Source organism: Euleptes europaea, chromosome 13, assembly GCF_029931775.1.
Source record: "Euleptes europaea isolate rEulEur1 chromosome 13, rEulEur1.hap1, whole genome shotgun sequence".
NCBI classification, from domain to species: Eukaryota; Metazoa; Chordata; class Lepidosauria; order Squamata; family Sphaerodactylidae; genus Euleptes; species Euleptes europaea.
This window is the reverse complement of record NC_079324.1, coordinates 58,201,584-58,224,964: the sequence shown is the minus strand read 5'-3', so window position 1 is coordinate 58,224,964 and position 23,381 is coordinate 58,201,584. Positions and strand designations below refer to the sequence as shown.

Here is a 23,381-nt window from a genome sequence, read left to right as displayed (position 1 = left end):
AACCCTACATATATGTCACTCGGTTGGGCCAGGCCATGCCTCACCAGCCCAGATTGGGACTGGGGGTGGGGGGTGGCTGCCTTGGCTGGCTCACGGGCCAGATAAGAGCTCTCAAGGGGCTGGATCCGGCCCATGGGCCTGATGCTTGACACCCCTGCCTTAGATCTTTTAAATGGTGATACATGAAACTGCCTTATACTGAATGAGACCTTTTGTTCCATCAAAGTCAGTATTGTCTTCTCAGACCGGCAGCAGCTCTCCAGGGTCTCTAGCAGGGGTCTTTCACATCACCTACCTGCCTAGTCTCTTTAACTGGAGATGCCGGGGATCGAACCTGGGACATTCTGCATGCCAAGCAGATGCTCTATCACTGTGCCACAGCCCCTCACAGAGACTATGTTTGCAAACAGAAAGGAACTAGTATTTCTCTTAGTATGGAGAACAAATTTTGCAAGTGTGGTGTGTTGATTCAAGTAGCCTCATTTCAGTAGCGGGTTTTCCTCGGGAGAAAACAAACCCACGGATATTTTTTTGCAACAGTTTCAGCATGGAGTTTTGCAGTTATTTGGGGCACAACCGGGGGAAAAAATGAATCCTCAGAATCCAACTAAATGTACATGGCTGTATGGTCTGTATTACTAGTAATAAGAAGAAAATTAATAACAATCTTAAGCCGCTTCCCAGGCCCTCTTCCCCCAAAGGCTTACAAATATTATACAATTAAATACAGTCCACTGTGCCTCACCGAAATAAATGCCTTCTTCCAGCATAGTTTATACATCACTTTGCATTTCTTGGGCTGTAGACCTTTCTTGTTTTTATACATTCTGGTCTCATAAAAATCCCGTCTCCTCATAGCGGCGTAGTGTGTGATCCAACTACAAATCAAAATGCAAACCAAGTGGGAAAACACAAACCAAGAGTCAATGTTATTATTTTCTTTTCCGGATTCTGCTTTGCTCCGTGTTAGGAGGTGTTTCTTAGGAGCTCTTGGGTGCCTGGAGCATCAGGGAATCCCTTGGCTTAGGATATGACTAGACACGCGTTATGCATGCATGCTCGATAAAGCATGGAGCACGAAGGGACTCAAAAATACACACCAGGAGGGGGGAGAAGCAGAGATTTCCAAGCACAGAAACAAAAAGCAAAGCCCCCCCCCCCGTGTGGATTGAGCAGTAGAGAAAGCCCCTATCAAAACAGACAACTGTTAGAGGGGATTTAAGTTCAGGCTGAACTTTTGTAGTTCTGAACATATTGAACTGTCAGAAACCAGTGGGGGAACATTTAAGCTTCCAGGAGATTCAGTTGCTGATTTAAAAGTAGCAGCTCTCTTACCAAAGGGAGATTAGAAAGAGAGACTGCTGAATTACAGTGCATAGTGGCGCTCAAGACAATGCATTCTCCTGGACTGAATAGGGACCTGGGATTCCTGTCTTTCCTGGTGAGTCTTGGCTTCTCGTGATGGGGCTCTTTTGATTAGCTCTCCCATAATTCTCTCCTGCCTCTGCTTGGCAGAAAAGCCCCCCACCAAAACTGCTTGAAAACGGTCGTCTTGTACGTTGCCTCTCACTATTGCAAAGGCGCCGTCTCCTAAAGAGTGCTAACCCCCAGGGAGTCTTCTGATATGCCTTCTTAGTAACAATCCTCCTTGCGTAGGTTTGCCAGGTCCCTCTTCACAACTGGCGGGAGGTTTTTAGGGCGGAGCCTGAGGAGGGCGGGGTTTGGGGAGGGGAGGGACTTCAATGCCATAGATAGGGTTGCCAACCTCCAGGCAGTGTCAGAAGATCTCCTGCTATTACAACTGATCTCCAGCCGATAGAGATCAGTTCCCCTGGAGAAAATGGCTGCTTTGGCAATTGGACTCTATGGCATCGAAGTCCCTTCCCTCCCCAAAGCCAGCCCTCCTCAGGCTCTGCCTCAAAAACCTCCCACCGGTTGCAAAGAGGGACCTGGCAACCCTGCTTCCAACTCTGTGATTCTACAATTCTAATGATTATTCCTAGCATCAACATTATATTCCATTTTAGTTCCCCTCCACTGATTCCTCAAGCTGCCCCAGTTGTTCCTTTCTAGAAAGTGCGCCAAATCTCTGAGCTGACGTTAGCCACCCTTAGCCCAGGGAAGAGTGCAGGATACAAGCAAGATTGTCAGATAGCTGTGCAGCTAGATGGGCGAAGAGGGACCTGGCAACTAGGGTTGCCAACTGCCAAGTAGTAGCAGGACATCTCCTGCTAATTCAACTGATCTCCAGCCGATAGAGATCAGATCACCTGGAGAAAAATGGCCGCATTGGCCAGGCTCCACCCCCAAAATCTCCCGCCAGTGGTGAAGAGGGACCTGGCAACCCTACTGGCAACCCTAGCCACAGAGTCCAATTGCCAAAGGCGGCCATTTTCTCCAGGGGAACTGATCTCTATCGGCTGGAGATTAGTTGTAATAGCCGGAGATCTCCTGCTACTACCTGGAGGTTACAAACTTATAAACTCAGCAGCATAAGACAACAAAACACATAAATCATACTATGCAAAGAGTGCTATATTCTATGTGCAGTAGATAAATGCAGTGAATAAATATATACAGCGCTGTTAGCTAAACAAATAGTACTACGGTATATACAAAAGTTAAACGTTCTTTTTTAGAACCAGTACAGGGGTCCGGATTAATGCCCAGTTTCGACTCGAGGTCTTCATCAGAAAATATGCTATAATATACATATACTACCTGGAGGTTGGCAGCCCTATCCTTGCCTCTCCTCTCATCAGATTGACCTCGGAGATTTCTGGATCCACAACACACTTCTGCGTTTGCTAGCGTGCTTTGATCAGCGAGTTGCTTCAGTTTTCTTTTTCAACGGAATTAAAATAGCTTCGAAGGCGTGCCGTCTAGATGCACCCGGGGGCTTGCGATATGATCCCGTTTGTCAGAGTGCTGCTAATTGCCTGACAAAAGTTCTTTCTTTTTTAAAAAAATCACATAAATATTGAGTTCTCAGTCTGGCTTTTTTCTTCTTCCTTTTTTAGAAAAGAAAGAAATGGTCTGGCAGCCGGCCGATTGGCCTGGTATGATTAAACATTGGCAGCTCTTCTGGGGGAGGAATGGATAATTCTGAAAATATAAAAATAATAGTTTCTCGGGATGGTTGCTTAGATCTGCTTCAGCACTGCAGAGTTTGTGACTGAAAACCTAGAGTACTGTGTTCAGTTTTGAGCACCACAATTTAAGAAGGATGTAGACAAGCTGGAATGTGTCCAGAAAGGGGCAACAAAGATGGTGAGGGGTCTGGGGTCCAAGTCCTAGGACAGTGATGGCGAACCTTTCAGAGACCGAGTGCCCAAACTGCAACCCAAAACCCACTTATTTATCGCCGAGTGCCAATGCGGCAATTTAACCTGAATACCACCCCCAGAGGGGGCCCAGAGGGAGAGGCTAGGGTTGCCAAGTTCCTCTTTGTCATGAGTGGGAGGTTTTTGGGGTGGCGCCTGAGAAGGGCGGGGTTTGGGGAAGGACTTCAGTGCCATAGAGTCCAATTGCCAAAGTGGCAATTTTTTCCAGGGGAACTGATCTCTATTGGTTGGAGATCACTTGTAATAGCAGGAGATCTCCAGCTAGTACCTGGAGATTGGGAACTAGTTCCTTAGTGTTTTCTCTCTACATATCAAGACAAATGGAAAGGTGTTTGGAGGATGGCTTGTGGGCACTTCAAAGGTGGAAAAGGACTGCACGCCCCTCCGCCCGCACCGACCCAGAGGGCGCCGGAGAAGCCTCTGGAGGGAAAGAAGGAAGGAAGGAAAGATGGAAGAAAGGGAAGGGAGGGGGAAAGGGAAGAAAGGGAGGGAGAGAAAGAAAGAAAAAGAGAAAGGGAGAAAGAAATGGAGCGAGGGAGAGAAAGAAAAATAGGGAAAGAAAAGGACGGAGGGAGACAGAGAAAGAAAGAGGCCACTCAAGTATGGGAAGTTTTGCCTTGGATTTGCCACTCTCCAGATGCACATTTTCCCCCATCCGGGGCAGGGCAGAGCCGGAATGGCCAGCGGCTTGGAGGAACCACGCGTGCCGGCAGAGAGGGCTACGCGTGCCGGAAGTGGCACCCGTGCCATAGGTTCGCCAACACGGTCCTAGGAGGAAAGGTTGATGGAGCTGGGGATGTTTAGCCTGGAGAGGAGAAGACTGAGGGGTGATATGATAACCATCTTCAAGTACTTGAAGGGCTGTCATAGAGAGGATGGTGTAGAATTGTTTTCCGTTGCCCTACAAAGTCGGACCTAGGGTTGCCAGGTCCTACTTTGCCACCGGCTGGAGATTTTTGGGGCGGAGCCTGAGGAGGGCGAGGTTTGGGGAGGGGAGATGAACACAAGAAGCCGCCTCATACTGAATCAGACTATCAAGGTCCATTGAAGTCAGTATTGTCTACTCAGACCGGCAGCAGCTCTCCAGGGACTCAGGCAGAGGTCCTTCACATCACCTACCTGCCTAGTCCCTTTAACTGGAGATGCCTGGGACTGAACTTGGGACCTTCCGCGTGCCAAGCAGATGCTCTACCACTGAGCCACAGCCCCTCCCCACGGCTCTCCAGGGTCTCAGGCCAAGGTCTTTCACATCACCTACTTGCCTGGTCCCTTTAACTGGAGATGCCAGGGATTGAACCTGGGACCTTCTGCGTGCCAAGCAGATGCTCTACAAACTGAGCCACAACCCCTCCCCTTATTGTGGAAGGGAAGACTTCCCTTAAAAAAAAAAAACATATTGCCCTCACCTTACAGAACCAACAGCAGGGCAACCCCCCCCCCACCCCATTTCTACACACTTCACAAACAAAGGGCGCTTCTGCATTCTCCCTCCACCCAACCACACACACACACACACACACACACACACACACACACAGTAATAATGGGGTTACCCATTTGTATTCCCAGCGATGTATTAAGAGTTTGAAAATGTTATAAAAAATACTGTTCGCACTTTCTATGTATCCCCATCGATGTATTACGAGTTTGAAAACGTTATAAAAAATACTGTTCGCACTTTGTTTGGCCCCTTTAGCTGTGAAGACGTCTTCCAACCATTTATAAGCCGTGGTATCCAAAAACCCTTTAAAAAAATATATTGCTTTTATAATAATACATACAAAAAAGAAAAGAAAAGAAAAGAAAAAGAAAAAAATATATAGTAATAATAATAAAATCATAATCCAATACAGAAAAATAAACATGAAATACACAAAAAACATGGGTGGGTGGTAGGGTATGGGGCACTATAGGCCTTTTTTTTTAAAAGAAAAGATAGTAAATATAAATGTATTAGTATTGGTCGTAATAGTGCTCTGTATATTTTTTTTTTCCAAAAACCCTTTTAAAGCGATGTTTTTTACAACATTTTCAAACTCTTAATACATCGCTGGGAATACAAAATGCGGTAACCCCCCATGATAATAAAAATAATAAAGAAAAGACAGACTTTGGGGATAAGCTTCACGTGGTCAATGTCACCTCCAACCACCCCCAAGCTAGACTGCCCACTCTCCCCCCACCAGCCCCATTTCACTCCCCTCTCCCGCCAGCCCCATTTCACTTCCCCCCTCCTTCCCCCAGCCCCATTTCACGTCTCCCCTCCCTCCCTCCCACGCCAGCCCCATTTCACCTCCCCCCTCCTTCCCCCCAATCCCCATTTCACCTCCCCCCCTCATTTCACCTCTCCCACCTCCGGCCTCCCCTTGAAGGCTCAGTTTCCTTAAAGCTATATCCTATCCCCCCAAACGGAGTCACCTGAGCAGGTGCGTGCCACAGTTCACCCCCTCATCCCCCCCCCCCGCGAGCGCCTGCCGGATCCCACTCTGAGGGAAAAGCGCCTCTTTTCTTCCCACCACCACGGGACTTCAATGCCATAGAGTCCAATTGCCAAAGCAGCCATTTTTCTCCAGGTGATCTGATCTCTATCGGCTGGAGATCTGTTGAATTAGCAAGAGATCTCCTGCTACTACCTGGCAGTTGGCAACCCTAGTCGGACCAGAACCAGCGGGTTGAAATTAAATCAAAAGCATTTCCAGCTAAACATTAGGAAGAATTTTCTGACAGTTAGAGCGGTTCCTCAGTGGAACAGACTTCCTCGGGAGGTGTTGGGCTCTCCTTTGGAGGTTTTTAAGCAGAGGCTAGATGGCCATCTGTCAGCAATGCTGATTCTGTGAACTTAAGCAGATCATGAAAGGGAGGGCAGGAAAGATTGTATCAGTGTTTGACTTTCGTGGCCCTTTCTTACATGCCCAGGGTAATGCCACCCTATTCACCACTTTGGGGTCAGGAAGCAATTTTCCACCAGGCCAGATTGGTCAGGGATCCTGGAGGGGTTTTTTTTTTTTTTTTTTTTTTTTGCCATTTTCTGGCCATGGAGTAGGGGGGTCACTGGGGAAGTAGGGGGTAGTTGTGAATTTCCTGCATTGTTCAGGGCGTTGGACTAGATGACCCTGGTGATCCCTTCCAACTCTATGAATCTGTGTTCCAAACACAGCCATGTATGCCAGCCATGACTTTCCATAAAATGTAGCTTTGCATGAATAGGAGAAAGGGGATCTTCTTAGGGAGGGGGAACATTTCGTTTCAAGCCCGTCAACAGCACAAAACTGTAGACCTTCTGACTACTCTGCAGTTTCAATTTTCTGTGCAAAAACTAGCAATTTTAGCAAAGCATAAATTTCTCCCTTGAAAAACTCTTCAATTGTTTGAATACCGGTAGTCACTTATTTTCTCCTCCACTGGCCCAATGACCTTCTTTAGCTCTTTATAGGCTCTTCACATGGACGAGAATGCTAAAGAGCCAATCAGATGTGTCTGCGTAGTGGCATCACTGCCGGCAAAGGGGAGGGGCAATGTAAATAAAGAAGCCAGTGTGGTGTAGTGGTTAAGAGCGGTGGTTTGGAGCGGTGGACTTTGATCTGGAGAACCAGGTTTGATTCCCCACTCCTCCACATGAGCGGCGGAGGCTAATCTGGTGAACTGGATTTGTTTCCCCACTCCTACACATGAAGCCAGCTGGGTGACCTTGGGTTAGTCACAGTTCTCTGTGAACTTCTCATCCCCACCTACAGGGTGTCTGCTGTGGGGAGGGGGAAGGTGATTGTAAGCCGGTTTGAGTCTTCCTCAAGAGGTAGAGAAAGTCGGCATATAAAAGCCAACTCTTCTTCTTCTTCTTCTTCTTCTTCTTCTTCTTCTCCTCCTCCTCCTCCTCCTCCTTCTTCTTTCTGAGTACTGGAAAAAATAACAAAAGGTTCAAACAAGATTGTTTGTGGAATAATTGGGATTCATTTACACTTTGCTGTAGTGTGAAAAAAAATTCATATTTTCACCTTGAGATCTTTCAGGTGCATGAAGTGAACATTAATCACTTTCTGCAGCCAGAAGCAGAGCTTGAAACCCAAGCATTAGGCAGCAAGCATTCTCAGAAAGGGGGGGTAGGTAAATTAAAAATAAATTGAGCCACGAAGGAAGAGTGAGCCAAAAGAGGGCAGTGTTTATTAAGCTGAAATGTGAAATTGCTTGACAGGATGGATTTGTTTTCTAGGAGAAAGTCTCGTCACGCAGCTGAATATAGACCCACGTCTGGCTGCTCATCTATCTGGCGGTCTTGCTTGTATCCTGCCCTCTCCCCTGGGCTAAGGGTGGCTAACGTCAGCTCAAAGACTTGGCCCACTTCCTGGAAAGGAAGAACTGGGGACAGCTTGAGGATTCAGGGGAGGGAAACTTAAACGGAATGATAATGTTAATGCTAGGAATAATCATTAGAATCGTAGAATCGTAGAGTTGGAAGTAGGGTTGCCACCAGCGGGAGGTTTTTGGGACAGAGCCTGAGAAGGGCGGGGTTTGGGGAGGGGAGGGACTTCAATGCCATAGTCCAATGGCCAAAATAGCCATTTTCTAGTCAAAATGAATACTAGTCATGATGTATACCTATTCTCTCCAGGATCAGAGAAGCATGCCTATTATATTAGGTGCTGTGGAACGCAGGCAGGATGGTGCTGCTGCATTCGTCTTGTTTGTGGGCTTCCTGGAGGCCCCTGGTTGGCCACTGTGTGAACAGACTGCTGGACTTGATGGACCTCGGTCTGATCCAGCATGGCTTTTCTTATGTTCTTCTATAATGATGGCTGCCAACTTGGAAGGCTTTAAGAGGGGAGTGGACATGTTCATGGAGGGCTATTCATGGCTACTAGTAAAAATGGATACAAGTCATGATGCATACCTGTTCTCTCAAGGATCAGGATCAATGGGCTTCCTAGAGGCACCTGGTTGGCCACTGTGTGAACAGACTGCTGGACTTGATGGACCTTTGTCTGACCCAGCATGGCTTTTCTTTTGTTCTTATGTTAAATTTGTATTTATTTAAATAAAGTACTTCTTGCTAGCTGTCTTCCAAACTCGCAAGCTGTCTCTCCTCGGGTCCAAATGGCCCCCGCCCTGCGCTGATTCAAATCTGACTGCTGACTCTGACCCAGACAGATGAGTCTGGCATTCTTAATCTGGCCTGGATGATCCATCAAACCTTTCCAAGGGCCGGTGGCTCGATGCAGAGGACAAGCTTTGCATGCAGAAGGCCAATCCCCTGCCATCTCCAGCTAAATGTACTCAAACAGAAGGTGTTGGGAAAGGCCCAGAGATTAGGGTTGCCAGGTTCCCCCCGAGCACCAATGGGGGCTGGGTGGGGTGGGGTTGCCAGATCCAGGTTGGGAAACTTCTAGAGATTTGGGGATGGAGCCTGGGGAGGACAGGGACCTCAGTGGGGTACAATGCCATAGAGTCCACCCTCCAAAGCATCAATTTTCTCCAGGGAAACTGATCTCTGCCATCTGGAGATGAGCTGTAATTTCAGGGGATACCCAGGTCCCCCCTGGGGGCTGGCAACCCTACCAGAGACCCTGGAGATCCACTGCTGGTCAGCACAGGCAGTGGCAAACTAGCTGGACTCATTCAGTGTAAGGCAGAATTATATGTGCATATGTTCTTGTATTCCCTATTACTAAGTATGGGTGTGAAAGCTGGACATTGAAGAAAGCTGATAGGAAGAAAGTAGGTTCCTTTGAAATGTGGTGTTGGAGGAGAGTGTAATGGATACCCTGGACTGCCAAAACACACATCAAATCAGTGGGGTATAGATCAAATCAAGCCTGAACTGACCCTAGAAGCTAAAATGACTAAACCGAGGCTATCATATTTGGGTCACATTATGAGAAGACAAGAGTCACTGGAAATGACAGCCATGCTAGGAAAAGTTGAGGGCAGCAGGAAAAGAGGAAGACCCAACAAGAGATGGATTGACTCAATAAAGGAAGCCACAGCCCTCAATTTGCAAGATCTGAGCAAGGCTGTCAAAGATAGGACATTTTGGAGGACATTGATTCATAGGGTCGCCATGAGTCGGAAGCAACTTGACGGCACTTAACACACACGTTCTTTCCTTCTCAGTGTGGATGGCTGTGGCTCAGTGACAGAGCACATGCTTTGTATGCAGGTGGTCCCCGGTTTGATTCCTGTTTGTCACCCCTGAAAGGATCTCAGGGGCTGGGAATGATTTTTCATTGCTTGAGAGCTGCTAATAGCAGTTTCACCTTGACCTGGATGGCCCAGGCTAGCCTGATCTCATTAGACCTTGGAAGCTAAGCAGGGTTGGCTCTGGTTAGTACTTTGATGAGAGACCACCAAGGAAGTCCAGGATCAATACACAGAAGAAGGCAAGGGCAAACTACTTTTGAATGTGTCTTGCCTCAAAAAAGCTGCAGGCTCACCATAAGTCGGTTGCGAGTTGATGGCACTTTCCACCACACTAGAAATTTTATATTATTGATAGGGTTGCCAACCTCGAGGTGGTTGCTGGAGATCTCCTGCTATTACAACTGATCTCCTGGCGACAGAAATCAGTTCACCTGGAGAAAATGGCTACCTTGGGACTCTATGGCATTGAAGTGCCTCCCCTCCCCAAACCCTGCCCTCCTCAGGCTCTGCCCCCAAAATCTCCAGGTATTTCCCAACCCGGAGCTGGCAACCCTACTTATTGAGCTAAGTAGACAAATGATCTGATTTGATATAAAGCAGTTCCCCGTTCATACATATGAAGCCAGCTGGGTGACCTTAGGCTAGTCACACTCTCTCAGCCTCACCTACCTCACAGGGTGTCTGTTGTGGGGAGGGGAAGGGAAGGTGACTGTAAGCCGATTTGAATCTTCCTTAAGTGGTAGAGAAAGTCGGCATGTAAAAACCAACTACTACTTCTTCATCATCATCTTCTTCTTCATCTTCTTCTTCTTCCACCAAAACAGAGAAGAAGAAATATTGGTGCAGTGGGAGGAAATGTATTGTTGTTGTTGTTGTTGTTGTTGTTGTTGTTGTTAGCTTATTGCAGCAGGAACATTCTGGGAAACGGCTGCCTTACAGGTCCTCTAACAAAGCAGCATGCAAAACGCATAGGGATTTTCAAGTGATCCATGTATTGTTTTACAAAAATCTCTCCGCAACATCAGTTTTTTCCTTCTCTGCTCTTGACTCTGCATTCTCAGCATTTTTTTCATTCTGGCTACACCATAACCCATGGAAAGCATGAGAAATAATCAACATCAGAGGAGTGGTAATTTGTGCTTCCTGATGTGGTTGGTATTTTATGCCTACCATGCTTAACTGATGTTTGAGTTCTGGGAAATGAAAAGGTGGGAAAGATTTGCATGCCTTCTCCCGGCTATCTCTTGAACTGCCGTGGATTTAATTGCTATTCGTCTGCATTTATCTTTTAGGCCCATTTGTCACAGTTACTGGTAAAACACTAGGTTCTGCTTATTAATCTGAAAAGGTATCAAGATATACACATGTGGGCGAAATGACAAGATTTTCGCCCTCCTTTTAATTGGTACTTGATAGGAACATATTAATTACACATTTGTTTCTTGGGCGCGGCAGAGCGTTGGGGAGACTTTCAAATCTCAGTGGAGGCACTTTTTTGAACCTATAAAGTACTAATTCCTCATTATGTACTAATGAAGTACTAATTCCCGCATATGTAAAGACACGGCTTTTATAAACCCAGCTCACGGGGGAGGCTGCCCACTGCCTCTCTGTATGACTCCCTCTCTGAGTTTGCCTACTTCCTAAACAGTCCCCATTGGTAGGGTTGCCAACCTCCAGGTAGTCTTCCTCCAGGTAGTAGCAGGAGATCTCCTACTATTACAACTGATCTCCAGCCGATAGAGATCAGTTCACCTGGAGAAAATGGCCGCATTGGCCATTGGACTCTATGGCATTAAAGTCCCTCCCCTCCCCAAACCCTGCCCTCCTCAGGCTCCACCCCAAAATCCTCCCACCGGTAGCGAAGAGGGACCTGGCAACCCTACCCATTGGGGAACCCGGCCCAGATTGGATCATTGCAAAGATTTGCAATGCAGAGTCACTGCAAAAAAACAACAACAAAAATCCCCACCCTGACAAGAGGATGTCTGTTGTATCACTACTTGAGTCAGCCCTATCCTTCCCACTGGGTTGCAGTTCCAAGCTCTGTCGTGCTCCCCTTTATTTTTAAACAGACATTCCCACAGCACCTGTGTGGCTGTGGGGAGAGAGAACAGAGTCCAGGGATAGGGTTGCCAGATTCCTCTTCGCAACCGGCAGGAGGTTTTGGGGGGCGGAGCCTGAGGAGGGTGGGGTTTGGGAGGGCCATAGAGTCCAATTGCCAAAACTGCCATTTTCTCCAGGTGAACTGATCTCTATCGGCTGGAGATCCATTGTAATACCAGGAGATATATATTTTTTTTTGGCAGTCCAGGGTATCCGTAACACTCTCCTCCAACACCACATTTCAAAGGAATCTACTTTCTTCCGATCAGCTTCCTTCAATGTCCAGCTTTCACACCCATACATAGTAATAGAGAATACGATGGCATGAATTAACTTGATCTTGGTGGCCAGTGGCACATCATCTGGCCCTTTTTTTAACTAGAGATGCTGGGGATTGAACCTGGGACTTTCTGCATGCCAAGCAGATGCTCTACCGCTGAGCTGTGCCCCCCCCCCCCGACCTCCTACATGCAGGCGGCTTGAAAAGTACTTCTCCCACGAACATTAATGCCGAGGAGAAAACGTCTCTGGCTGCTGCTCATGGGGGGATTTGAACATTCACTTTAAATAAAGAAAAGACACGCTCTTCTCTCACTTCCTGACCTTATTCCACCTCATTGGTTGGCCTTGTTATGTAAGGCCAAGAGCTCTTTGAGAGAAGGGGAGGGGAGGGAAGAGAGCATCGTGGATTATATACATTTATTTAGAAGCTTAGAGATTTGAGCATTCAGACCCACCCGCCCTTCTCCGTTCCAACATTAAGTGCCACCCTCACCGTGATTTCCCTTACTGTGTATATGTACTGAAGTACTGTGTAAAGAGGAGAAGAGAAGAAGAAGAGTTGGTTTTTTATATGCCGACTTTCTCTACCACTTAAGGCAGAATCAAACCGGCTTACAATCAACTTCCCTTCCCCTCCTCTCAACAGACACCCTGTGAGTAGGTGGGGCTGAGAGAGCTGTGACTAGCCCAAGGCCACCCAGCTGGCTTCGTGTGTAGGAGCGGGGAAACAAATCCAGTTCACCAGATTAGCCTCCGCCGCTCATGTGGAGGAGAGGGGAATCAAACCCGTTTCTCCAGATCAGAGTCCACCGCTCCAAACCACCGCTCTTAACCACTACGCCACGTTGGCTCTTCATTTCAGAGTCTTCCCACTGTGTGGAAATAGTTTTTAAATGACCTGAATACATTGTGAGAGATGGATTTCCCCAATATTTAGGGTTGCCAGGTCCCTCTTCGCCACAGGCGGGAGATTTTTGGGGTGGAGCTTGAGGAGGGCGGGGTTTGGGGAGGGACTTCAATGCCATAGAGTCCAATTGCCATAGCGGCCATTTTCTCCAGGTGAACTGATCTCTGTTGGCTGGAGATCAGTTGTAATAGCAGGAGATCTCCAGCTAGTACCTGGAGGTTGGCAACCCTAAGTGATATGAAGGACATGAACCTTCTATTTCGGTTTAAAAAGAGCTTTAAAAAAAACACAAAAAAGTGTTTATAAATTATCAGTTTGCTCATGGAATGACACACAGCCACAGGTATGGGGTGGGGGAGCACTTAGGCTCCCACTGGCACTCCCACTTAGGCTAAGCTGTGCCTGGCAACTGGCAAGAGGTTTGGAGGTGGGGTCACGGGAAAGTGACATCACTTCCGGGGAAATTCCCAGCAATTCTGATATGCCTGTATTACTGTATCAATTCCCAACGACAATAACACCGTAGGAGGTTGAGAGTTCAAAGCAGTTTGTTTATTAGGCCCAATATACACACACCGGGTGAAAATTGCCCCAAATGCGCAGGACAATTCACACCAACATCAAAGGAGTGCAAGCACGGATATAATCTTTGGTAATGGGAGGTACCAAAGACGAAATGCATGGCGTCAATACATAGAACCAATAATAGATAATTAAGGATTTGAATACCCTATACATAGGGTTACATAGAAATGGTGATCTCATTCTCACTAATGAGCAGTGAAGACCCTTATGGTCAGGCGCTTCTCTATTTGATCCTAAATTACTGCAGTTCTTCTTATCTTGGACCCTGGCAGCTGCCAAGGCTAACTAAGGGAGTTTTCCTAGCTGGCCCTTAGGAGTGGGGAGCCAGCTTATGAAAATATACTCGGGCCTTCTATGGATTCTCTAATTAGCTTCTAACGAGCAAAGCTGGGCCTCTTATACGCAAGGCCTTTAACATATATCTGTGCTTGGTGTGACTTTAATCATAGATGCCAACTCTTATACACTGAGTATGGCATATTCATAAGTGCAGATTATACTTTACTGATTACAAAGAATATATTTCAAATCAGAGAATACATTTCCAATACATTTTTAGTGAATGAATACATTTCGTCAGTGAAAGAATACATGTTCAATAACATATAATGATTTCAGGCATTACAATTCCAAGAGTAACCCAATTTGACTTCCAGGGTATTTGTAACTCTGTGCTTTTTAGGAAGCGTGTATATTAGGCCCTTTGTTTTTATATACAACTGTGCATGGTATAGAATAAAAATAGATTTATCGGTTGCTATTTTAAATAGTGTTTAGCTCAACCCCTTTGGTTCCCCCTGACTTTTAGGTTGATTTTCTTTGTTCCCCTTTTTGTTTCGTTGTTTTCCTGGAAGTGCTATAGCGGTGCAGATGATGGCAGCCTTTACAAAAAATCCCGGCCGCCCTGCCAATTGAGCGAATCTGCACATAATGCTGGGCGGTTGATCGTACTGCTTTGCAGAAAGGAACCTTCCAGACAGACTAATGCTGCTCATAAACAGCCGAGCTGCTCATTTTTTATTTTTTTTTACTCTGTGTTCACCACTGGCGAGCAGAGCAGGATCTGAACTGAGCGGGTTGCTTGAGAATCATAGAATCATAGAGTTGGAAGGGCTCATAGAGGCCATCTAGTCCAACCCCTTGCCTGATGCAGGATCAGCCTAGAGCATCCCTGACAAGTGCTTGTCCAGCCTCTGCTTGAAGACTGCCAGGGAGGGGGGAGCTCACGGCCTCCCTGGGTAGCCGATTCCACTGTCAAACAACTCTTACTGTAATAAATTTTTCCCTAGTATCCAGACGGTACCTCTCCTCCTGCAATTTAAATCCCGAACCACAATATTATGGACACTATTGCAAACAGTAGTGCTGTTACCATAGATATAACAGTGTTTAGTGCGGGGGGGGGGGGGAGGGAGATGTTCTTCAGAATGGTGCTTTTCTTATTGTTTCTTTCTTTCTTTTTTTACCATTCTCAAAAGGGCAAAGGTGAAGAAAGGGGTCAACATCCTCCGTGCCAAAGCAAGCGACCCGCAGCAGTGGGACGTGACGCAAGAGGTGGGGAATGGCGGGAAACACTCCACCACCACCGTGATGTGTCAGAGAATAAGCCAGAGTGCAAAGAGCAGGTGAGTGGCCGCCGCCTCTCTGTGCGGGAGCCGTGTGTCGCATGCCGAGGCTTGGCTTCCGTATTCGCTGCCGCGTAGCAAAGCTGGCCAAAAGCCCCGGTTCGGAAAGCAGGAGACGGCGGGATTCATTGAGACGGATGCCTGCCTCTTTCGGTGGTCCTCGGTGTTTCCTTTCTTTGTTACACTCTTCCGGGATGCCGCACATGTGGAGGAGTGGGGAATCAAACCCAGTTCTCTAGATTAGAGTCCGCCGCTCATGAGGAGGAGTGGTGAATCAAACCCAGTTCACCAGATTAGAGTCCGCCGCTCATGAAGAAGAGTGGGGAAACCAACCCAGTTCTCCAGAGTCTGCCTCCCTTGTGGAGGAGTGGGGAAACCAACCTGGTTCACCAGATTAGAGTCTGCTGGTCTTAACCACCACACCACATCTTCGTGCTTCAAATGGCTTTACAGCACATCGGCGAGTTGGGTCAGGTTGCCGTGACCTCGGGTTTCTCAAGAGCAATGCCTCCGTGGCTCATTGTTCCATCCGCTTGTCAAGGGCCTGTTCCTATATTGAGGCTCGCTGGCACCTTTGCCATTCGTGCGGGATCATCATGCAAACGGAGCCCCTTTTGGCATGCAAGGAGGGGAGGGCAGGAGCTTGCCTCTGCTTTCACCTTTGCAAGTGGAAGAGCATGGATTTGCTGTTGCCTTGGAGGGCTCCTGCCCACCGAGACCTTCAAGCCTTTGGCTGTTGAAAAAGGAGAGGCGGTCACGGGTAATGTACTGAAACAGCCATAAGATATTTATAGAGTAGGTCATTGGGATGCAGCTTTATCCTTCATGTAGCAAAGGGTCTTGACCTTTCGCTCCCCATCCTGGGCATCTCCTGACGCAGAGATTTCATTAGTTACAGTGCGGAGGGAAATAAAGATATATGTCTGCTGGGACTCCCTGGATGTCCTTTCTGTCCGGCTGTCATTTGTTTCCTTCACCCAGCACCCCCAAATTAGCTAAGCAAGGTCAGTTTACTGTGCGTTTGGGGACAGATCCCTGTCTTTTTTGTTTACGCTGCCCTATAAACTTCAATGTTCTTTCAGTGTCCCTTACAGACATTCAACAGATCCTAATTCTGCAGCAGGCTGAAACACAGGCCAGCTGGCTCTTTTGTGAGTCCAGCCATTTAAAGCCCCTTCGTTTTCATGGCATCGTTAAGCAGGGAGGGGCGGATCTTTACTACTACTACTACTACTACTACTACTACTACTACTACTACTACTACTACTACTACTACTACTACTACTACTACTACTACTTCCCCACAACATAATAGAACTCTTCTGCCATTTTGAATCCCCAACAGGTAGGCATTCAAACTCTGATAGATGAGAGGTTTTGCCGTTAACAATGATGCATTGGTCCCCCAAAGTTGGGAGGCGGGTTGCTGCTTTCGCAAATGCTAATGGGGATTTTATTTGCTTGGCTTTAAAGAGGGCAGCTTGGGAATTTTCCTGCCTCCCTCCCTCCTTCCTTTCATCCTTTATTGCCTGGTTGATTTATTTCTTCTCACCGGTGCAGAAAGCCAAGTTGGGCACCCAGATGATATTCTGGTGCTGAAGTCAGCTGTTTATGAGTTCCAGCAGATGTTCCGTTTCTAAGATACTTGTAAAGAAAGGGGGCGGTGGGGGGGGTGGGGAGAGGGAGACGCTACCTCATTTCGGCTATGCATCATTTTGTCCTTTCCTCTCTGCATTTTGTAAGTCACCAGGCAAGCGTTTCTCTCCTCGGAAGCGGATCAAATATGCCAACCGAGACCGGGGCGGAGAGGGAAGAAGAGCTGATCTCGCCCAAAGTAGAATTTGTGCTGCTAGGTGTTAAAAAAGGAACATGAGCATCAGTCCGAAAAGCTCTTCCCAGCCAGAAGGGCTTTAACAGATAACCTACTTATTGCTGGCAGCGCATTAGAGGGGAGGCATGGCGTGCCAGACACAGAAATGGAGGGGCCTCCGAGCCGGCCGGCAGAGCCAAATTCCTGTAGCGATTGGATCCAAGGCACATGGGACAAATTTTCCATTCCAAACGAACTGCCTCTCTCCTGGGTTTGATGTGGGGCAGGGGGAGATGGGGTAGGCTGAACCACGGCAGAACTAGGAGCTGGAGTGGGTGGATTAGGGAGGCCTGGGTTCAAATCCTCACCGACTTCTGACCTGGGTTACAAAGCCTCCAATGGAAATGAAAAGGGGTGGGCGCTCATCCATCGCCACCATTCCAACCTAGCATGGACCCATGCCACACGGATTTCTCACCGACTCCAAGCCAGTCTGGTATAGTGGTTAGTGTTGGATTACAGTCGAGGTTCAAATGTCCCCTCTGCCATAAGAACATAAGAAAGGCCATGCTGGATCAGACCAAGGCCCATCAAGTCCAGCCGACTGTTCACACAGTGACCAAACAGGTGCCTCTAGGAAGCCCACAAACAAGATGACTGCAGCAGCACCATCCTGCCTGTCTCCCACAGCACCTAATATATTCGGCATGCTCCTCTGATCCTGGAGAGAATAGGTACACATCATGACTAGTATCCATTTTTGCCAGTGGCCATGGATAGCCCTCTCCTCCGTGAACATGTCCACTCCCCTCTTAAAGCCTTCCAAGTTGCCAGCCATCACCACATCCTGGGTCAGGGAGTTCCCCAATTTCACTCTGTGTTGTGTGAAGAAATACTTCCTTTTATCTGTTTTGAATCTCTCACCCTCCAGCTTCAGCAGATGACCCCGCGTTCTGGTATCATGAGAGAGGGAGAAAAGCTTCTCCCTGTACACTCTCTCCACATGGAAGCTTGCTGGGTATACGTGGGCCAGCCGTAACCTACCCTACCTCACAGGGTGGTTGTGAAGATAAAATGGAGGAGAGGAGAATGATGTCAGTTACTTTGGGTCCCCATTGGGGAGAAAGGTGGGACAGAAAACAAAACATATTAATAAAAAAATAAAGAATAAAGTAGCTTCAATTGTTCTACTCTTCTGCATTTTATCCTCATGACCCTTGGAGGGGTGGCTATGTGATGGTCACCCGGCAAGCTTGCCTGGCGGAGAGGGGATTTGAACCTGGGTCTCCCGGATTGTAGACTGACACTCCATCCACTATACCACACTGTCTCTTGTGTTTTATCCTGCAGCTCATTTCCCAGTGGCTCCATTCCCAGGGGCTCAGGGCCCCCGCTCCACACCTTGAGGACACTCTATACACGAAGGAGAGCCAGCGTGGTGTAGTGGTTAAGAGCAGTGGTTTGGAGTGATTTGGAGCGGTGGACTCCGATCTGGAGAACCGGGTTTGATTCCCCACTCCTCCACATGAGTGGTGGAGGCTAATCTGGTGAACCTGGTTGGTTTCCCCACTCCTACACATGAAACCAGCTGGGTGACCTTGGGCTAGTCACACTCTCTCAGCCCCACCTACCTCACAGGGTGTCTGTTGTGGGGAAGGGAAGGTGATTGTAAGCCGGTTTGAGTCTCCCTTAAGTGGTAGAGAAAGCCGGCATCTAAAAACCAACTCTTCTTCTTCATCTTCTTCTTCTTCATCATCAAGATCTATATCTTCTCCGCGTTAACCCTGATGATTTGCCCAGGCAGCCCCTCCGAACTCATAGTTCTGCCTTGTAGAGCACTGTGTAATGACCGTCATTCATCAACTCGATGTTCTGTCTTAACAGTACCAATCATGCTGGACTCATCATTCCCTTTCAATCCCGAATCAATTTTCTGGGAGGAAATTGATTTGATTAGTGATCCAGTTGCTTAATCTGTTTCAATCTGTTGACGGTTGTTAGGGTGACCTCTAGGGTATATTGCGGGTAGTGCGCTGAGCATTTCCCCCTTATCGAGACCATGTCTACTAATGCCAACTAATGTCATGACTGTCGTGATTCCCTGTTGAGGAACTCTGGGGATTTGTCTTTTGTAATAGCAAGAATCTTCTAACAGAGAATTGTAAGACCCATCTCCAGTAGAGGGGCCAACGAACGGTATCTGAATTGCAAGTTGCAGAAAGATTTAGCGGGTCATGCTTGGATAACCATGGGAGTCAGGAAGCAGTTTTCCTCCAGGCCAGATTGGCCAGGAATCCTGGAGGGTTTTTTGCCATCTTCTGGGCATGGAGTATGGGTCACTGGGTGGGGGGGGGGGAGGTAGTTGTAAATTTCCTGCATTGTGCAGGGGGGTTGGACTAGATGACCCTGGTGGTCCCTTCCAATTCTATGATCGGATGAGTAGTTTTAAGTTAAGGGAGGAAAGTTCCATACAACTAAGCAAAGTTTATCGGGGTGATGCAGCACATCCCTGCTCATCCATACTGATCTATCTACTATACGATCTTCTTCTACAGAGCTCAGTGTGACGTTTATGCTTCTTACTGCCTCTTTTTATCCTCGCAACAACCCTGTGTGGTAGGTTGGACTAAGAGAGACTGACTGACTCCAAGTGACTCACTCAGTGACTTTTATGGCAGAGGAGGAGTTGAACCTGGATCTCCTAGATCTGAGTGCAAGTGTATCCATGATACCACATTGGCTTTCACCTTTGTAGTGGTGTTGCCAATACTCGGTATGGCCTGATTCAAAATATGCATTTCTTGGCTGTGTTTTGCAGCCAGCGTGGTGTAGTGGTTAAGAGCGGTGGTTTGGAGCGGTGGCCTCTGATCTGGCGAACCGGGTTTGATTCCCCACTCCTCCACATGAGTGGGGGGGCACTAATCTGGTGAACCGGGTTGGTTTCCCCACTCTTCCACATGAAGACAGCTGGGTGACCTTGGGCTAGTCACAGTTCTGCTAAGAGCTCTCTCAGCCCCACCTACCTCACTGGGTGTCTGTTGTGGGGAGGGGAAGGGAAGGTAATTGTAAGCTGGTTTGATTCTTCCTTAAGTGGTGGAGAAAGTCGGCATATAAATACCAACTCTTCTCCTTCTCCTTCTTCTTCTTCATCTCCTTCTCCTGCTATCACAACTGATCTCCAGCCGATAGAGATCAGTTAACCTGAAGAAAATGGCCACTTTGGCAACTGGACTCTATGGCATTGAAGTCCCTCCCCTCCCCAAACCCCGCCCTTTTCAGGCTGCACCCCAAATACCTCCCGCGGGTGGTGAAGAGGGACCTGGCAACCCTAATGATAAGGCACATGCCCCCACCACTAGCATGCATGCACTGACATGATAAACCTGGAGAGAATTCTCAGGAAACAAAGGAGGTTTTTATTTCTGAATGTTTCCTGAGAAAGCTCATAATTTCCAATCCAATTTCAAATCGAGGTGAGGGCAATTCACCCGTCGCCAGTCATAAGCTTTGCAGTTCTTGATACAGTTTGATAATCACGGCTTGCAATTTAAAGGCAATTTCCTAGCCATTCAGCTCAAATTCTCAGCAGCCTTGCAGCCCGGCTTGTTTCTGGTGGTCGGGAGACGCAGCACAATTAATGATATAAACAAGAAAAATGCAAAGGATTAATTTAGCCCGTTCATGTATTCTAAAGAGAATTCCTGTATTATCTGGTCACAAACTTTACTGCAACAGAGAAAAGGGGGATTGATATCATTGTTAGGGTTACCAGGTCCCCCTTCGCCACTGGCGGGAGGTTTTGGGGGTGGAGCCTGAGGAGGGCGGGGTTTGGGGAGGGGAGGGACTTCAATGCCATAGAGTCCAATTGCCAGAGCGGCCATTTTCTCCAGGGGAACTGATCTCTATCGGCTGAAGATCAGTTGTAATAGCAGGAGATTACCAGCTATTACCTGGAGGTTGGCAACCCTAACTGCCCCATTGCTTGTCACTTGCACCCATGCAGTTTCTGCTCACATAGGGCTGCCAATAGGGTTGCCAACTTCCAGGTGGTTATGCAATTCAAAAATCGTCCCTCGTGCTATAATAACAAAGTCTGATTCACTGTATAAGGTTTGATTTTCATGACTGAATTATAAAAAGTCTTATTGATGTTTCCAGTAGCCATCAGTGCTTGTTATTTTCCTTCAACTTCCAGGTAGTGGCTGGAGATCTCCTGCTATTACAACTGATCCCCAGCCAATAGGAAAAATGGCCGCTTTGGCAATTAGACTCTATGGCATTGAAGTCCCTCCCCTTTCCAAACCCTGCCTTCCTCAGGCTCCACCCCAAAAACCTCTCACCGGTGGCAAAGTGGGACCTGGCAATCCTACGCTCACACCCATGGTGCTGTGACCTTTTCTACCGCCGCAATGTTTCCCTCGCTTCCAGATCTTGTGCCAGCGAGATGGATCTCTTCACTTTGCATCTGACTCACGTCTGCCTTCCCTTCCAGGACTCTTCACACCCCCTGCCAGGCTGGCTAGCCAGACTTCTTTGGATCACTGATGTGGGTTATTGTTTATCTCCCATAAAACACCTGCAAGTCATTAATCCTCCCGCACGGGCTCTCTTCTTAGCCGTAATCTCTGCTCCCTGCTATGGTATTTTTTCACCCATAAGGCCGAGAGAAGCCATGCGCACGGTTGTTTCTTGCTCCGTCCCCATGGTACCACCCACAAAGGGGAGCCTTAATCTCACTCAGGGCATGTGGGAGTTACTGTCATACAAAATTAAGGGGTGGGGGAGAAACAGCATAACGATAAATGCTCATAATGCAAGAGGTGGAAAGGGTGCGCGAAAGTGCTTCGCAAAGACACATTCTCATAACTTTTAATCAGATCTCCGGCTATGTTCTCACAACCTGGGGAGGAGAGGAGAGGGAGGGGAATCCCAGCTCTTTGGGATGTGATGCGCCAAGATGCTCCCAGGCAGCCCCTTTTAACGGGCCGGCTGGATTTCAGTCGCAGCTCAATATCTCCAGGCCCCGCGCGTCACGAAACCAGCCCGAATAAACACAGCCGGCAGCTCATCCATCAAGGCCTTAATTTTGAAGCTCAACGGAAATGAGTTGTCTGTGGGAGCCCCGGACACTGCTGTCTCCGCATGTTAACATCGACGCGAGCCGCAACCTGCCTTTTCCGGCGTAAGGGGCACGGTTTGGTTTTGGCACACGAGCTACCAGTAGGGTTGCCAACCTCCAGGTACTAGCCGGAGATCTCCTGCTATTACAACATCTCAGTTCCCCTGGAGAAAACGGCCGCTTTGGCAATTAGACTCTATGGCATTGAAGTCCCTCCCCAAACCCCGCCCTCCTCAGGCTCCGCCCTAAAAATCTCCCGTTGGTGGCGAAGAGGGACCTGGCAACCCTAGCTACTGAGGTTCGGGTTCAAGAAGTGCAGAGCGATACGCTTTGCCCCCCTGTTATGAAGCATGCGCCCCCACTGCCCTTCAGGCATTGGGGTGTTGGTTGGTTGGTCTCATATGGCAGTCCAGTGGTACAATGGGGTCCAGGGGTCCAGAGGCAGCCTTACTATCAAGATATGCTTATGAATAAGCAAGAAAGATGCTGTGTAGTAGGGTTGCCAGGTCCCTCTTCACCACCGGCAGGAGGTTTTTGGGGCGGAGCCTGAGGAAGGCGGGGTTTGGGGAAGGGAGGGACTTCAATGCCATAGAGTCCAATTGCCAAAGCGGCTGTTTTCTCCAGGGGAGCTGATCTCTATTGGCTGGAGATCAGTTGTAATAGCAGGAGACCTCCAGTTACCACCTGGAGGTTGGCAACCCTATATATCCAACACATAAAGAGGTGTAAAGACCTGATGGGGTACCGTCATGATAGCAATTGAACAGTCCCAACCATTATTTAGAGTATATTGTTTGGGGTCTTGAGGAGACTCTTTGGTATGAACTGATATTGTATGTCATTTTTTGAGGCTGCAGGTTGCATACTTTTTGTGATACTGCAGGTTAACATGCAGTTATATATGTTATAATTATTATTGAGTTGTGGTCATTGCATGGCCATCTGTGTTGAATTCTTCTAGTACCTGGAGGTTGACAACCCTAGAAATCCAACACATAAAGAGGTGTAAAGACCTGATTGGGTTTAGTCACGATAGGGTTGCCAGGTCCCTCTTCTCCTCTGATAAGAGGTTTTTTGGGTGGAGCCTGAGGAGAGTGGGGTTTGGGAAAGGGAGGGGCTTCAGTGCCATCGAGTCCAATTGCCAAAGTGGCCGTTTTCTCCAGGTGAACTGATCTCTATCAGCGGCACACATTCAATTTTTTTTTCATTTTAAGAGTTCATTGGAAAAAAACATTTCGGGATTATATTTAATGGCCAGAAGGTGGAGCTCTTGGTTTACTGCACTCTGATTTAGGGAAGACGCTAGTTAAAGGGACCCTTAACCAGGCTGACTTCCCAAAGGGCTTCCCTTAACCAAAGTAGGCTGCACTAGTCCCAAGTGCCTCTGGAGGAGGGGCCCTCCAGCCCTTGAGAAACCATCTTGTCCCTTCTTTAAAGCTCCTCCTAAAGGTAAAGGTCCCCTGTGCATGCA

General features: G+C 47.9%; 1 protein-coding gene across 1 annotated transcript in view; it reads left to right on the top strand.

Annotated features, from left to right (window-relative positions):
• Positions 1–23,381, top strand: part of TMEM132C (transmembrane protein 132C) — a 201,691-nt gene that overhangs the window by 108,749 nt on the left and 69,561 nt on the right. The window contains exon 3 of the mRNA XM_056859083.1: positions 14,835–14,981. Within this exon, the coding sequence (XP_056715061.1) occupies positions 14,835–14,981 (147 nt within the window). The remainder of the gene's footprint in view (positions 1–14,834; positions 14,982–23,381) is intronic.